The 17,184-nt window shown below is 40.4% G+C and overlaps 1 protein-coding gene across 1 annotated transcript; it reads right to left on the bottom strand.

Moving 5' to 3' along the window:
- Positions 1–862: 862 nt before the first annotated feature.
- LOC112562958 (neo-calmodulin-like) lies at positions 863–17,146 on the bottom strand. Its single transcript, XM_025236589.1, has 4 exons — positions 16,742–17,146; positions 9,890–10,033; positions 4,427–4,672; positions 863–4,075 (listed from the first exon to the last, which is right to left on the bottom strand). The coding sequence occupies exons 1-4, from the start codon at positions 16,839–16,841 to the stop codon at positions 4,047–4,049; spliced, it is 519 nt and encodes a 172-aa protein (XP_025092374.1). The 5' UTR covers positions 16,842–17,146; the 3' UTR covers positions 863–4,046.
- Positions 17,147–17,184: the final 38 nt, after the last annotated feature.

A 17,184-nucleotide genomic window follows, 5' to 3' on the forward strand; every position in this document is an offset into this window, starting at 1 on the left:
CTTGATCTCCTTGATCTTGATCTTGATAACGTACTTGTTTTGTTTTGGGTTTTTTTTATTTATTTTTTTTTTTGTTCTTGCCTTTTACTTATTCTCTTTGTTTTTTTATGTTCTCATTCTCATTTTTTCTTATTCTTTTCAGTTTACTTCTTTTTGTTCTTATTACTTGTTATATTATTTTTTTATTATGTTTTTTAATTCATGGTCTTGTTTTTGTTATTTATTTATTATTTATTTTTTATTTTGTTTCTTGTTCTCTTAGTTTTTGTTCGTGTTATTCTTATTCGTTATGTTACATTTTTGTTCTTATTCTTCTTGTTTGTGTTACCTATCACTCTTTTTTTGTTTTTTGGGGTTTTTTGTTTGTTTGTTTGTTTGTTTGTTTAATTCTCCTTAATTTTGTTCTTTTCCTTTGTTTTTATTGTTTCTTGGTATAACCCTTTGTTCTCATCTTTCTTGTACGTCTTCTTTTTCTTCCTTATTCTTTACTAGGTACGATAAGCATTTCACAAATATTGAAAATTCTTTTTGTTCTTTCTTGTCTCCAAGTCATAAGGTTTTTAGCTACATCTTTAAGACGAATGTAGAAATATCAGAATAACAACGCAAATCACAGGGAAAAGTCAGCAAACTACAAAGTCCAGTCTTTAGACACTAATAACACTAATGTTGTGTATTGTTTTGCATGGCATCAATAGACAGTTCTCGTGTGTGGAATCAAATAGTGTTTGTATTTTTTTACAACCAGGCAGGTGGAGATACCAGCGAGACACAATGAACCAAAGCAGACAAGCAGACTTTCTGACAGGTATACAAGCAAATACACACAGATTGATCGCAAATAAGAAGAAAAACACAGTGGTAAATATTTAAACGCTTTTAATATTGTCGTTGAAAGAGGTAATCAAAATTGCAACATTTGAAAAATGACTCGCTAGCATGCATAATGTAGCAGTGATATAGGATGGAAAGTGTGTACTTGCTGGTACAGAAAACTAAGGCTGATAATTTGTATTTTCTAGCAGCCCCAAAGGAAAAGTTGTTTAAACTTAACGTATCCCAACAGATCACACACCAGAGTGGTATCCACTTTTGTACAATTGTACAAGCTCATATATGCACTCAAATATACACATGCACGCAAGGGCAAAACACTCTTTCCAAGAATTTTATACCATTTTAAAACAATTGCAGAAAAATGGCGAAAAAATATTATGACAAGATCCAAATATAAGAAAAGATAAGAAAATGAGTGCCACCACCTAAACGTTGACAAAATAGTGGAATAAGTTCTTGTGAAAGTGTTCGTTAGGGCGTGGGTATAGGGGAAGAGGAAGCGAGCAGTCAAATCATTTCAAAGCATTCTATCACTTCATTCACCCAAACCCTTGGCAACTACATGCAGAAGTTTGTTGTCTAAAGGCAAACCAAAACTGGTTAGAATCTCACAAAGAGTATGATCAGTTTGAATCTCGTCTATTTTCGTGTCTGTTCTTGTCAAAAAAGTTGAATGTTGTACAGGATGTGGTGTTTAATAAGAATACACGGAACTCTTTTATCTCTTTTGTCCTCCGGTGACGTCTGCTCGATCCCAGTGTCAGCTGATGCCATATGGTCGGACATCGCTAACAGCCATCTTGATTGTTATGACTAATATATATAATTAATCAAACTAACGACACACCACCGATCACTTGAGTTTAAATCCTAACAATAACCGACACTTCCTGTCCCTCGATGACGTCACACAGCACGTCACAGCCTTATCACCGCCGTCACAGCTGATGGCGTTGAAACGTGTACCTTGTTATGCTGTTGTTAACTAGTACTTTATTTCTCTTTATTTTCTGTTAGTTAATTCCCATTTTAGCACACTTGCAAAACACACACACACACACAGAGCTAAGGAATTAAGCAAATAAATATTTCTTATCTTCAATTATTTTAAGTTGTTGTAAGAGAATTAAAGTCTTGGCTCGTTGTTTTACAGAAGACATCATGTGAGGTCATTGAATTATTCATTTGTATTCCTTTATTCTTCCCATTTGTATCAACGAATGCTATTTTTGGTATCCATGTGCTAATTTGTTTATTTTTTAGATTTTTCTCTACGGCTGACATTGAGGAATGTGTTTGTCAACACCTAAAAAAACTCATTCGTTTCCTCATTGTACCCCTTTGGTCATGATGCCACAGGACGGAAGCCTGTTTTCCAAATGACACAACGTCGAATTAACTCCAGCAAAAATAATACAGAAATGTTCACATTCTTGTATCGCAGACCTCCGCATTCCTTCTGAAATTTGACAGTTCAACCCAATTTTCTTTCTTTTTTTTTAAGAAGCAGTGCGGGATGTGAGAGTAAGCGAGTGTCCCGCGCATGCGTGAGCTACTCAAAGGGCAATCATTCATCCAGAGAATGCTTCATGAGGCAACATCCGGGAACCGTGCGCATCACGTAGATCGCTGCAGGCGGAGGAGAAGAGGGAGGGGAGACAAGTATGTGGCACGCCCAGCTTTGTCTGCCACCCACTTACACGTGTTGTTTCTACGCACGTGCTCACATTGTTGTTTCCAACCTCTCCTTCCTCCATCTCATTTCTCTACATACGCGTGTGCATCGGCATAGACTTACCTCCCCTCAGTCCCCGCGCCCCACCCCGTGTACCCACCTTGTCCCCGCCACTCTACCCGCCACAAATCGATGTGTTTCTCTGGCGCCTGGCACTCAGCCCTCGCCAAGGCTCCAAAGCACTTAATGGTGGCACAATGCACAATAAGAGTTGTCTCGAGTTTCCTATTCATCCATCATGGCTGCTGGCTGGGAGCCTACGTGCGCATGCGCCAGAGTTCATGCACACGTGCGCTTGTAATTCTTGTGCTTCTTGTCAACAATGCTGATAAACTGACGAAAGAAATACCACCCCTTGACAACTCCCACCCCTCTCTCACACACACACAATCCAACATGGTCTTGCTGCAAGGTTTCGTTTGGGATTCATGGGAATGAATAGAAAAAATTGTGAAGAAGTTTGCCATTTCGTTCGTGTACTGCAAACAGGCACAGAAGGTAGAACTTCGGTTAAAGAGATGAATAAAAGGAATAACATAATAATTCATGTTCATACACACATGCTTGAGAGAGAGAGAGAGAGAGAGAGAGAGCTGATCTCCGAAATAGTTTGTGCTGATTCAAAATAGAAAAACTGATGATATTGCGATATCATCTGCATCAACAATCATGCTCATCGTTGCGTCGACGACGAAAAAAAAATCTGACATCGTTGATGGAGAAAAAAGGTGATCTTAACGACGTAAATATGTATACAAGATGGCGGGACGGTGTGTTAATCAGTGTCGGTGCCCAAACTGGGGTAAAGACTGAATGTCCACCACAAGTGGTAGTGGTGGTGGTGGTGGGGTGTGGGAGAGAGGACAGAAGGTGTTAGTGTCCAGTGGACAGAACAGGTGTGCTCAAGGGAGAGAATGTAGGTCGTGGTATGAAATGTCGCTGTCCAAGCCGAGGCGCCGGTGATGACGGTGGTGGGTGTCGGGAACGTCGACCTCAACCTCTGATCAATAGCTCGTGCAAAAATTTACACTGGCTGGCTGAGAAAGAATTACAGAAATGAGGTGAAGAAAGGTAGACAAGAGAGAGAGAGACGGGCTGGGGAAGAAAGATGGAGACAGGAAATTTTCTACATACCAAAGACAAACACTAGAGAGAAAAGATGTACAAAGCAGAGAGACTAAAAACAAACACTAGATAGATGGTGCACAAAGCAGAAAAAGACAAAATAGAGTGAGTGGGGGAAGTGAAGAAAAAAAAATAGAAAAGGAAAGGGATGAGATACAGAGAAATGCCCGAGTCAGGAAAGAGAAAGAAAGGGAATGGAGGAAGAAGGAATGAGAATTAGTAGCAGAGTTGTTGTGTTTTTTTTTCTTTCTTTCTTCTGCTGGAAGCGGTCGGCGTTGTGCATGTTCCCCACCGCCATGCACCATTAGACTCCAGCACCTCAAGCACTGCGCTGGTCGCACGCGCCGAGCTAATTTCCCATCAAGAATTTGGAAAACTCTGGCAAAAAAAAAATAAATAAATAAAATAAAGAAAGTCATCGACTTGTGTGCTCTAGAGTACAACATACTTTTTTCCAAAGGAAATGGGTTAAGTGAACAAATTAATAATAAAGTTATTTAGTCCACACTATGTAAAGCGTGCTCTCTAAATGTCTGGTCTTTTGTAACCTGAATTTAATTCTATTTTCCATTTTTCTCCCTCTTTATGGAAGGTTAAAAGTCAAGTGCTCTGGAAGTACTGTTCTGCTGTTCTCGTGAATAAAAGAGTGCTGCATGAAGGAGAGATAATGGATTTGAGTATCGATGGATGATTTATGGATGAATGGCCAGAACTATGGATGATGCATACCTTCGTAGTTGACAAAGCCGTCTCCGTCCTTATCCACGTCCCTGATGATGGCTTCGATCTCAGCATCAGTCAGCTGCTGACCCATCTTGGACATGGCCCTCCGCAGCTCGCTGACCGAGATGAACCCGTCCCCGTTCTGGTCGAACGCCCGGAAGGCGTCCCGCAGCTCCTTGTCGCGTGCAACCTTGTCCTTCATCTTGGCCGCGATCAAGGGAAGGAACTCTTCAAACTCGATTGTCCCGCTTGCTGAACACAGAAAGAATACAGACTTTTTTACTTAAAGATTCAGAAGAGTGCTTACACACATCGACAGATAGACGACCTACAAGCGAACATTGTACAAACCCTGTTTTCTTTCTCAGAATGATTGACAGAGTAAGTGAAAGAGTATCCCCGCAGTAAACACTGAAATAACAAAAAACATCTGACTAGACAGCTTACTGCAACACATGTAAACAACGACATCTATTCAATAAGTAAAGCTCTTTTTTTTTTTTTTTGCGCAGTGCCGAACTTTATTTGTGTTTAGAACAGAAGGCGGCTTTAAGAGCTTTTACAAGTAAATAAAATACACCGCTTTAACCAAACATTCGGGAAAAGCCAGAAATTAAGATATCTACGGTCTACCCCTCTACAGTGTTGGTTCACGAATGACATGTCATTGCTCGGCGTTGGATTTAAAACTCATAAGTGAAGTAGCCCCTTCCTCCCGAGGGGTAGAATTCTGACAGGATTCTGTTCAAACAATATTTTCGTAGAGATACCTTGATTCGCATCATTTTCTTTAAAGAAACTGGCTTTTTGTTCCCTAAAGAAACTTCCATTGTGTTCCTTGAAGAAACTCGCCTGCTGTCTTTTTTTTTTTTTTTTTTTGGACAGACACTTCGTTGACGAAACGTGACTTGCATTTTATAAAGAAACTCGTCCTTTGTTCTCTCAAGAGACACGTGCTTCAGTTTTGCATAAATGTAGGTTTGACTGAGATCGACCACTGGCATTGATTCTCGGGTACTCTAGTTTTCCAGCATGACCTTTGATCGCAGATTAACATACCCAATATTTACCCACTTCCTCCTTTGCACACACATGACACACATATATATATATAAAACTTGCAATAATTAGACAACGATACATCATAAAAGTCCAGATTTTTTCTTGGAGGAGAATCGGGGATACCTCAGAATATCAGGTCTTTAAAGAAAAAGCCAGGACATCCACGATCGTGGTTTTGACCAAACAGGTTATGGCTGACGGAACAGTCTAGTGCAAAAGAGAATATGAGATAATCTACCAACATCGTCACATACACCGGATGGCGAATCTCTCGTAGTCATGACAACTATCAGTAGGCTCTACAAGAACGTTTGCTCCCATGCCGTTCCTTTATTTGAGAATATCATCCCACCCCCTTACTCCCAGGCGTCACGTGACGAGATCTGTGGTGTGGGACATCTGTCCTGTTTCTGTGTCGTGGGATCCTGCTTCACTGAGATTGTGAGGATAAGGTACCCTGCGCCAGGGATACAAGGTTTGCGGGGTGTGCGCCAGCAACTTGATGATTGCGGAGATAAGACAAACCTTGGCATCGGCGTCCTAATGAGATGCTGCAGAGCCGTGTGCACATGACAGCATCTTCTTCAACATCGAAGGACTAAACATAACCTCACAACTTCTTTCCTTGGTTACATGGGGGTTGGCCCAGTCGCGCAAGAAATCACAACACCAAAGAAGACTTATCCAAAGAGTTAACATATTTGTTTATTTGCTCCACGTAGAATGGTGGAGGATAAACAATTTTGAACTCAAGACGAAAGTGCACAGGAAACTTACTCCGAGGTGCAGCAAGACACACTCGCCATCGGTTCAACTTGCTTTCACAAAGAAAATCTCACAAAAGTGCTTGCCAACCCTCCAAACTCGATTGCCTATATACTCCTCCCCCCAATCGAATCTTCGAGAACTTCTCGACTCACTTCCTCTAATGTCATGTGGCGGCATCCGGTCACTTTGATGTCGACCAGTGGCCATAATTAAATGAGTTCGTCGGCCGGTCAAGTCCAGTGGTCCAGGACACCGCCACAGGGCGTCTGTGCACGTGCAAACTCTTGTTTGTGTATGTATAACTTACAGGAATAAAAATGACAGAAATATGGTCAAAACATAAATCTACTGTTACAACATGGTGTTACATATGTATAAAGACTATTTCAGAAACTGAACGTGTGTACAGCGAGTAGTAGACGCAGCAGCAACAACAAACCCTCAATAGCTGGCCTTGCAACACATGTCATCAATCAGCTGCACAATACATTGTTCACAGGTCGCTTGTGTTGATGCTAAATGCGGCAACAGAGTTATTTTCAGAGAGAGGAGTGTTTATAGGGAGTGTTTGAGGCAAAACTGGAGTGATTCGTACTTCACTGCTTACATCGTATGACTAGGCCTCCTCTCTCTATCTCTTTCTCTACATCTGAAGCATTTTAGAGACACAAGAAACATGCATGTCGGATTAGTCCTTTGGATGGTCGCAGCATCATTTATACACTATGGGAGCGCGACATCAGGGCAAAAGCATAATGAATGGACGATATTCCTATTCACAAAACAACAGCAAACTGTGAACCGGGTTTGAGCAGCTGTTCGATAGTCAATCAGCAACTTATTAATATACATGGAGCATACAAGAGGGCTGTATATAGAAAAAAAAAGAAAAAGAAAGAAGCAGCACAAACAGCAGACATCAAGTCCCAGACACGCACGCGCTCCTCAGACACCAGTCCCCTGATACACCACGTGACAGCAATGCGCCACCAAGGGCTCCAGCCTACATGTTTCATCATCCACAAACGAAAGAAGCATACAATGAGGGCAAAACAGAAAACTTTGGAGAGAAAAAAAAAACTTGCATGCAAAACAAACTTGGCGACGGAGACCAAAAAGCCCCCGGACTATATTTTTATGTTTACGAGAGGTTAAATGCTAGCGAAACTTTGTGTGGCGCTCCTTAAGGAAGAAAACTAACAAATTTATGAGCACAGGATGTCAGTGGATTTCAAGTGAAACAAATTCCCAAAAATCTCAGTTGCACGCACAGAAAGAAAGAAACAAACATAAAGAAAGAGTTCACGAGAAGGTTTTTTCCTCGCGCGCGCGAGCGCTTTTTTTAATATATTTTCGTCCTTCATTCTGTCTGCCCTGTTTTAACCCATAAAGCTCGTGTTTCACAGCCTTCTAAAAACCCTTCTTTCTTTATGTACATTCATACAGGCATGTGCAACAGAACTACAGAAGAGTGAACACCCACAGGTGCAACCTTTCTCGCTAGATCATCCATACCTGAGGTTTTTAAAGTATCTCAGGCATCACTGGGGAAAAATTCGATAAATAAAAACCAACAGCAAAAAATAAATAAAATAAAAGCTAAAACTCCGGATACCATTTGTGAACGTGCCACAAGCAAAAGGTTTGTTGCACTGTAAATACAGGCTTTTAAACGCAGATCGAAACATTGAATATTGTATGATGTGGAAAGACAATAAAAGAACCCGAGCTGATGGTGTGTGGGGAAGCTCTTGCTTCAACTGACAGACTAATCAGGTAAGTGCAGAAAAAACTGCAAGGTAAATGTCGAGAAGGGAAGCAACTTGCTCAAGCGACGATGATTTTTGGTGGAGATAAAAGGGTTAGGCACTAACCAAGTCTCTCGGGAAGCTGATCCACACCTTCTAGAGAAGCTCAAAGAAATGTCAGTGCACTCTGGACACAAAACAGAGTTGTACATTCGGAATGATTGCAAAAATCTCTCGTAAAAATGCGATTGTTGAAAACATCCAGCAGCAAATACGACTGAAATGTTAGATGTTGACTCAGAGGGCGATGAAAAGCGAATGAAGACAAAACAGAATCGTGAATACAGGTGCCGAGCATATGCTGCTTATATACACAAGATGATGATGATGATGATGAGGAGGAGGAGGAGGAGGAGGAGGAGGATGTGGTGGTAGGGGCGGTGTGGTGGAGTTTGTGTGTGAGAGAAAGAGGGCTTCGTGAAATAGGAAAACAGCCTGGTTAATGGAGTAAAATAACAGACTATTATCTACCGTTATAAAAGGATATAAAAACGTTCTAAAACCGACATAAAACACAAAAATCGTTAAGGCATAGTCTATAGCAAAGACAGGGTCATGTAACCATTCTAATTGACGCAAGTTCCGCTCAATCATCCGTTAATACTAAATTACAGGCAATCAGCCCTCTCGACCACAAATACAAACAAAAAACTCTCTCACAATATTGCACCTAGCACGTGATGACTGTAAACCCAGAACATTTTTTTTTCCTAACACCATGCAAGGTGCGACTAGCGTCCTAACCCACCCCAGGAACACGCTCCCCCTTCCTCAAACTGAAAAAAAAAAATTAGCCACAAGCTGAATAGATCCCCAACATTCAGCTGTCCGAGACAGGCTGGAAAGGTCAAAGGCCACAGAAAGTGGAGTCAGAGACTAATGATTCATTATTCACCACACGAGGTCTGATGCATGATGTGAGACCGTGACATATGGAGGGACAGGCTGCTGCAGCCATGTTGGTTGACTGCAACCAAACCACACCAACAGAATAAACTGATCAGGGTCTGCCGATGAAGTGTCAACAACAATCTACCGAGTCAAAGTTCAGGTTTAAAAATATCCTTGTTTAATGAAACAGTCGTGGCTGTACACTGTGTTGCTTATCTAGAGGTTCACTTTCACAAATAAGAAGAAGCGATACACATACAGTATCAACTCTCTGACAATCTTCCTCACTCAGACACACTAACAAACACACAGTAGACTCCCCGCAACTCAAGCAAGCTCTCTCAAGCAACATGTAAAAAAATCTCTAAAGAAAGAATGCTTTTAGTAACAATATCAGTAAAATATTTTTTAGCGGAGACTTAAGCTCGAAATGATTTTTCAATGTACGCGCCATAAATTCTCTAATGTAAGAGTTTAAAGTGTCATTTGGGATTTTTTTAATGTGTTATGAAGTCCATTAAGTTAAAAAGTTATTGAATGTCCTTTAAATAAAATTGTAAACTGAATTTCTAGAGCTTTGTTTATAATAAAACCGAACATTAAGTTTTTTATCTTCATTGTCTTTAAATTGACTAATACAAAGTTTATGGTGGTATAGTAATGGGTATAGTCTATTTTAATAGTAGCTCTCAAGCTCGTAATAACTGCTTTCATCCATCGCTCATGGACACATGTGAACTGAGAGTCTGTTGTACAAACTCCTCGAATTTATTTCAGATGTTAAACTTTTAAACACTTTGTTATCAGTGCCTTTCCCGTACCACACACGCAGAAACACACACAAACACAAACAAACAAACACACACAAACAAACACATACACTATCGCATTTTCACAAAACAAACAAAGCATGCTGACAGAAGATGGATGAACCACTCACCGTTTGAATCCGCATGAAGTATCATCTCATTGAGCTCAGCTTCCGACATGTTTTGTCCAAGCATGCGCACAACACTTTTCAGTTCATTTCGGGTTATATGGCCGTTTCCATCTTGATCGAACACACAGAAGGTTCTCTTGATTTCTGAAATTTAAAACAAAAATCGTGTTGCCACAAAGCAAAGGAAATGAGAAAAAAACAACACCCATGAATTTACTAAAACGCATACCTTGTTCTTTAATAGCAATATTTAATTCTCCAGAAAGAACATTCTTCGTAAATTTCACTGCTTTCCATTCCAGTTGTGTTTAGCAACTGCTGATAAGATCATTTTGTTGTCGTCCACTGAATTTTAATAAAACCAGCTAGACTGTCTTCGCCGGTATGTTGCATTCATTCCTCTGTCATTCGGTTTACTGGAGATGAAACGTTTTCATGAAGCCTCAGCTTCATTAATATGCAAAATTTGGAAATTATGTTTTTACAAGATAGCATCATGATGCTTGTAGATAAAATGTTCTCTGAACATAGACTTCAAAGATGAACAAGAAGCACAGTAGAGCAGATGTAAAAACCAAAATTATCGGATGTCAGCCGTGACGGTGTTGTGGAGGTCAAAGGTCGCGGTCTAGTTCCCGGAGTCGGAGAAATGGAGATTGGAGGAAATGACCGGTACGGGACATGACCCGCGGGACTCCAAGCAATGACACAAAATGACGTAGTTAAAAATAACTTAACTGCCGACATTACATAATGATTTAAAGTATTAAAACTACGATGCATTTCTTTAATACCGATAAACGAAAGGATACCCTCAACTAACATGCATGCTATGAAAAATGTGTAGCTAAGAAGAAAAAGTGTGGCTGTATCTGAGTATATTTTGGTTTTGTAAGTCTAAACGACATTGAAGAACTGGATTAAACGTTTGCACAGCAACTTTACAAGTAAGATATATTTTAACTAGACAAGACAATAGGTCTGACCACACCCACTCTTATCAATTCTTGTTCGAGACAGTTGCTGTCTTTGCTTTATTATGCAAAAGTGAACAATAGCATTGTCAGCTTTATTTGTCATTTCTTCACCCATTCTTTCTTCTTTCTTTCCTTCTTCGTCGATCTCTTTCCTTTTGCTTTGATTACTTCAAACTGACAAAACTTCAAGCCGCCACTTTCAAGTCTTGCCGTGCTTTCAGTTGTATTTGGGTCTCAGCTGTGTCATCGTTTATTATTTATTTACTACCGTGTCTCTGCAGCCCCAGTCTATGCAGCCTTTCAAGCAGAACGATCAGCACCAAGTAAATGTCACGTGAACAAATAGCGGTGTTACTTAAAAGTACATTTCAAGACTTCGATACGTATCGCCTTTGACCTGCTAGGTGCTGCTGGGATGTGACTATTGCAACAAATGTTGCGTGAGTCGGAATTCTTGGAACAGTCACCACGTTGTTAAATGAATCACTAAACTATTCACTTGCTAAACGTTTTTTGTCACTTTTTAGGAATCATTCTTAAGAGTTTTTGATATTTATAAAAGCGAGATGTGTCTATATCCTTTGTACAGTTTTCTGAACATGAAAAAAATCTTTGATTCATCGAAAAAATATTTTATTGCTGAAATAATGGTTGGTTAGTAGGTAGACGCACCAGCAGTGGCAGAAGTGATGATGATGATGGCGACGATGATGATGATGGCGACGACGACGATGACATTTTCTTGATTTCATAGGTCCTGTCCGTAAAGTTATCCCGACGCAAACATAATGATTAATTGCAACTTCGACCTCCAAACACAAACGAAAGAACTCCACAACAAACAATAGAAACAACAGCGGCATGGCGGAGTGGGCAAGGTGGCCATTAAAGTCGATACCTTTTGTTCTCGTTTCCTTGGAAACCACCGCCTTGCATAGCAGGAGCGAGCTTAGTCATACAAGAAAACTGATTTAACAATCTCTAGACCTTGTTTCATCAATCAACCCTTTTACCACCCATAAAGAAAATGTCCACACTTGCAGACTTATCTTAAACTTCTCACAAAAGAGATGAAAACATTGTTGCCATTCAGTCTTTGTTTTTTCACAGTCTCTAGATTCCACTTTCCCCTTGCGGCCAGGGCTCTGTAAAAGTGTAACTGGAGGACAGCAACATGAAAAATAGAAACGAAAAAGAGCTTTTGTATGTTTGTTGAGGAACCAGCTTGTCTTGAATAAATCAAGTGTCGATGTTGCAGTATGGTCGATGTAGCAGCAATGTCCTCATGAGATATTCAAAACACTTATTTCGTCACATCTTCTCTCCATTCTTTGTTCATTCTGTCTCAAGTCTTTCTTCCCTTCAGGCTACATTAAGTCGAGTTAACTCGGACAAGAAGCAACCACTTTATAGTTTTGGAACAGTTGGTTAGGAATCAATGCTCCCTTCTTTGTTTGTTTGTTTGCTTGTTAGCTTATTTTTTTAGAACATTTTTCCCCAAATGAATAAGTAACTAAACGCTCTAGCTGTTCATCAGTGAAGGACTAAAGATAAAATATTTTCAAAAAAGTTGTCTCTATGGGGTAAAGTAAGCATTTTCGGACCGTAGTCACGAGACGTTGATGGAGACACTGTATATCGTGAAAGCCTCGTTAAATTCAAGAATAATGTTTTTGTGGATTTTTTGCTATCTCGCAGACCTCTCTCTCTCTCACACACACACACAAATATCCTACTTGTTTGTCTAGGGTCAGGTGCACAGCTCGTCACTAAACACTAGCCTGATGGCTAATGAGACACTTTTATGAGCAGCTTAACCGACTGCTGGACGCTAACCATGCAGCCAGCTCCCTAGGGACACGGTGTGCGCCTGCCCTAGCTCTGTTAGTATGGAACTCTCTTACTGGCGTCAAAAAACATCTCAACACCAACAACAGCAACAACAACAACAACTTGATACGCATCTTGTTAGCAAGGGTGATTAGACATATGAAACTGATGTAGCAACGACATATCAAAGCAATTACATCATTGTAAAGTGAGGAAAGAAAGACAATACAGAGAGACGGAAATAAAGAAAAAAAAAATCAACAGAAAGAAGATAGGGGAAGAGAAAGAAAAACAGTGGGAGGAAAATGAAGGTCAATAAGGAAGGTTCCTGTTATCGGTTATGGAGATGAAACCACTAAAAATTCTTAGGATTAATGTTGCTTTTGCTTATAAACAAATATCTAAACACGTCCATTTATCTCCATGTATTCTTCATTGTGTTCTTTTTATTATTTCTATGCAAACTAGACTCCCGACTGTTGACTGATCGCACTGCTGACTGAACAAATAAACAGTATGCTAACGACCTCTCCTCTACGATTCTGCCGACATGCTAGAGGTAAACAATTGTTGTCCAAACTTGTTTTGCGATTGGAAAGTCGGCGGCTTTGCTGCTATAAAGGCATGATTAATTTCCATCAACTACAGGCCAAAATGCCAGGCTTTAATGTTTTTCATATTACTCCGTTCATGCGTTGTGAATCAAGTTCACTGCCTGAATATCTAAGGTTTCGAGCAAACACAATAATCATATTTTTCACACTGCTGTGCATTTCAAGCGAGAAACTTTTGTTTGGCTTTGTTTTTTGTGATCCCCGGTGAATTCAGGGAGGTTAACGAAAATGAAAACAAGCAAAGTGATGCACAGTCTGTTGGGTTTCAATCTCCGTGAACAGTGCAAACAAACGAAACATGTTTAAAAACTAACTTTATTTTCCACATGGATGAATCGAACACTGATATCACTTAATGGAGGCAGCAATCAGTCAGTGCTCAGACAGAAGGTCAAGCAGTCAGAGTTCTCCAGCGGAGACAGAAAAAAGTTGTTTCCAATCCTCCTGGGATGTTGTTTTATTAGGACGGGCACTCAGAATACCACGCTTGCCAAAAGGCAGTGATGTGTGTCAATAATAATAATAATAATAATAATAATAATAATAATAATAATAATAATAATAATAATAATAATAATAATAATAATAATAATAATAATAATAATAATAATAATAATAATAATAATAATAACACAAACAGGTGTCGATGCAATCACAGTCAGAGAAAACTGCATGAAGTCTCTAGTAGTGATCACGTGTCTGGCGTCAGGCAGGAAGGAGCGGCAGTGGATGGAAAGTATGAAAGTCGTAGAGGAAAAATAAAAGTCAAACAGCACTACACAGTGAAGATGAAATAAAAGGACGAAGGAAAGACGAAAATGCAGTTGTTCTGTCACTGATGATATGTCCCTTTCAGAACATCTACCAAGGCTGGGGAAGGAAACACTCTGCAGATGGTCATAATAAAATTTGTGAACGAAAACCGACAGGCTCTGATGACTTTTAGAGCATTTTCAGAACAAGTGTTTATTTTTTCAAGTACATGTATGTCCTCATGTTTCAATAAAATTTATCTTTTATAGCTTTTATGTTTGCTCAGCCAATAGATTTATTTAATTTAAGTTGATTTTGTTCTGCATTCGAAGCAGTTCTGAAAATTCGCACAAAGAATATTTTCTTCCCTTAAAAACTAAACCTCCATGTTAACTGCAAATTCTTTTTTTATTGTTTTTGGCAATGATCGGTTTTTCTATCTTCTGTGACTTTATTATCGAAATATTATCAGCTGCTTATTCTCTGATATTTATTCTTCTTTAGTCGACTGAGATATGTTGTCTGTGAAAGGAGCGTTGGCATTTCCAGCCAAGATAACAGTGCTTTAACTTACAAAACTAAATCATTGCTAGAAACCGATGAACAGAGGGAAGTAGCTGGCAATGTCAAACGGTTGACTTCCAGCCGCTCAGCTCTGACAATTTTTAAGACCTACATGCGAGTGGTTGATAGGAAAACAAGAATACCCTACACCCGACATAGCAAGCCAATCTCAGGTCATGCAAAATGTGACCCCTCCGACCAGAGCTGTTGTGCCCAAGCTTACGAGAGAAGAAAAGTATATCATCACTTTTGTTATCATCTCATAAAGTTTAATCATCTCCACTAACATCCCCCAGTTCCCAACTCGGGTCAGCAAGGCGGACGAGAGTCGGTCGTTCTAAGGTGACGATAAATAAATAAATAACCCTTTTGTCTGCAACTAACACGGCGAGTACTCCAAGGAACAATTTACACCTTTAAATGTTGTTAGTCTAATGTTTCAGAGGCGCGAGGCTTGCAAAGGACGCTGGAATGATGGAGTGGCGGAGGGCGGCCAAATTGGCTCAGTGGGATGCATTTTCCGGACTGGCATTCGCGCTCCGTCTATCGACCGCCTCACCAGCGCCTCCTGCCGGCCACACGCGTCAGAAGTGAGCAGCACTCAGGCTAGCTTTTCGTAAAAAAGACGACCAAAGATGACGATGATGACTACGACGACGATGATGACTACGACGACGACGACGACAACGATGATGATGATAATGATGAGGGATTTCCTAAATAACCATGACGACGACGGTGGAGAAGGTGGTAACGTCATTTTTTTTATTTATTTTTTTTATTTTGGTCGTTGTGGGGTTGTAGAATGTAGATGATGAATTGGTGATAATGATTGATGGCGATGACGATGATAATGGTTGTAATGATGCTGGTGGTCGTCGTCATTATGGAGTACTTAATAATGATTACAATGTCAACAATAATGATTAAAAAAAAAATAGAAATAAAAAACTCAGCGAAATTGGTGGAACGAAAGTTCATGTAAAATAGGACGACGTGTCAGAGGAAGAGAACGAGTGTCAAAGAAACACAAACACATCTATCAACCAGCAGAGCCGGTACTGTGAACTGGTTTGTCTACTTTCCGTTATGCACTTAGACACAGTGCAAGAGAGAGAGAAAGAGAGGATCACACACACACACACAGAGTGAACGTTCACATACGGCCACATGCCATAATCATAACTGCTACACGAAGCCTCATAATATTACCAGTGGTCATGATCGCTTTAAATCACACAAATGTGGCTAAAAGACAACTGAATAGAATAACAAATAAAAATTAAATAGCAAGGAAACGGTCTTCAAGCCCATTCACTTTTTTGACGAGATAAAACACTTTTACAATTTCTGCTTGAACTTTCTTGTATCAGAAGAACTCAGACATAAGGCTTTACAATTCTCAGAGATCAAGAGTAAGTCTTTAACGTGGATGTGTCTCAAGTACATACTGTAACGAAGGTATTTGCCAGAGATGCTTATTTTATTTGGGCATCTGCCCAGTTCACCATTGACCGAGTAATGTAGATAAAGAACAAACCCAGATGTCACACCTTATGTTAGGCACATACACACAGCTGTGGTCAGTACTGGGCTCTTCATGCACACTACCACATTGTAATGTGCTAAGTAAGGCCATGAAAACGAGCGAGCATACAAACCTAATAAATGATAATAAAATCTCCAGATAACACTATATCCCAAATTCAAAGCGCCTCTCGGATCATAGTAACCACGGCAGACGATGACAAAGAAAGAACAAGAATGAATAATGAGCAAAAAGACATGATGGAAAGAAGATTAGATCAAACGTTGAGGATGCATTTCAGAAAATTTTTTGAAACGTTTGTAAAGATGGGGAGATATTGGCCGATTACATCAGGTCATAAATAATGTACAGATAAACAAAAAGATCTACAGAAGCTCTTTGAACTCTCCATCCACCCCAGCCACCCATCCCTAGCGCGTCCTTTCCCAAGTCGTAAATTGTGTAAAAGAGAAATAAAGAGTTTTAAATAATTATTTTTTTTTTGTGTGTTTTACTCAAGGAAAGGACATAAAGGGTTGGAGGTGACGCGCCAGGGGCCGAAATAACTGAAGAGCAGATAACTCACCCTCATACTCCTTATCAGAAAAGCCCAGCTCCTTGGCCAGCCTCTTCTCCTTCTTGGTCCGATCTTCTCGCGAACTCTTCGAAGCAGTTCTCTTGCTCATCTTTCCCCGCTCGAGCGCGGTGCCACCAACTCCTGGAAGTGTCTACAAGCAGGGGAGGTTACTCTTTGGAGGACCGGCCGCAACACTAGCCGCCCAGCTGTCCTCGCTGTTGTTGCTGGTACTAGTGCTGCTGCTGCTGCTGCCGTTGCTGCTGCTGTTGTCGTAGATCGATCAGCTGGCGACGTGGTGCGCTGCGGACAGCGTCAGTCGGAGACACATTAGTCGGCGGATGCTTGCTGTTAAGTGTCGCGTGCCAAAGTGGTTAGCCGCGAGCTGGTCACCCCCTCCCCACCATCGCCTGTCCCCTCCCCACTTCCATGCAAATTACGCGAGGTAATTATAC

This window comes from Pomacea canaliculata, linkage group LG4, assembly GCF_003073045.1.
Source record: "Pomacea canaliculata isolate SZHN2017 linkage group LG4, ASM307304v1, whole genome shotgun sequence".
NCBI classification, from domain to species: domain Eukaryota; kingdom Metazoa; phylum Mollusca; class Gastropoda; order Architaenioglossa; family Ampullariidae; genus Pomacea; species Pomacea canaliculata.

What these genes read in the sequence shown, in the direction of transcription:
- LOC112562958 (XM_025236589.1), bottom strand. Translation starts at nt 16,841, where the DNA reads ATGAGCAAGAGAACTGCTTCGAAGAGTTCGCGAGAAGATCGGACCAAG. An exon ending in ACTTCATGCGGATTCAAACG is followed by an intron (nt 4,673 to 9,889) that starts GTGAGTGGTTCA and finishes TTCTGTGTTCAG; the next exon opens with CAAGCGGGACAATCGAGTTT. An exon ending in CGGCTTTGTCAACTACGAAG is followed by an intron (nt 4,076 to 4,426) that starts GTATGCATCATC and finishes TTTTTTTGCCAG; the next exon opens with AGTTTTCCAAATTCTTGATG.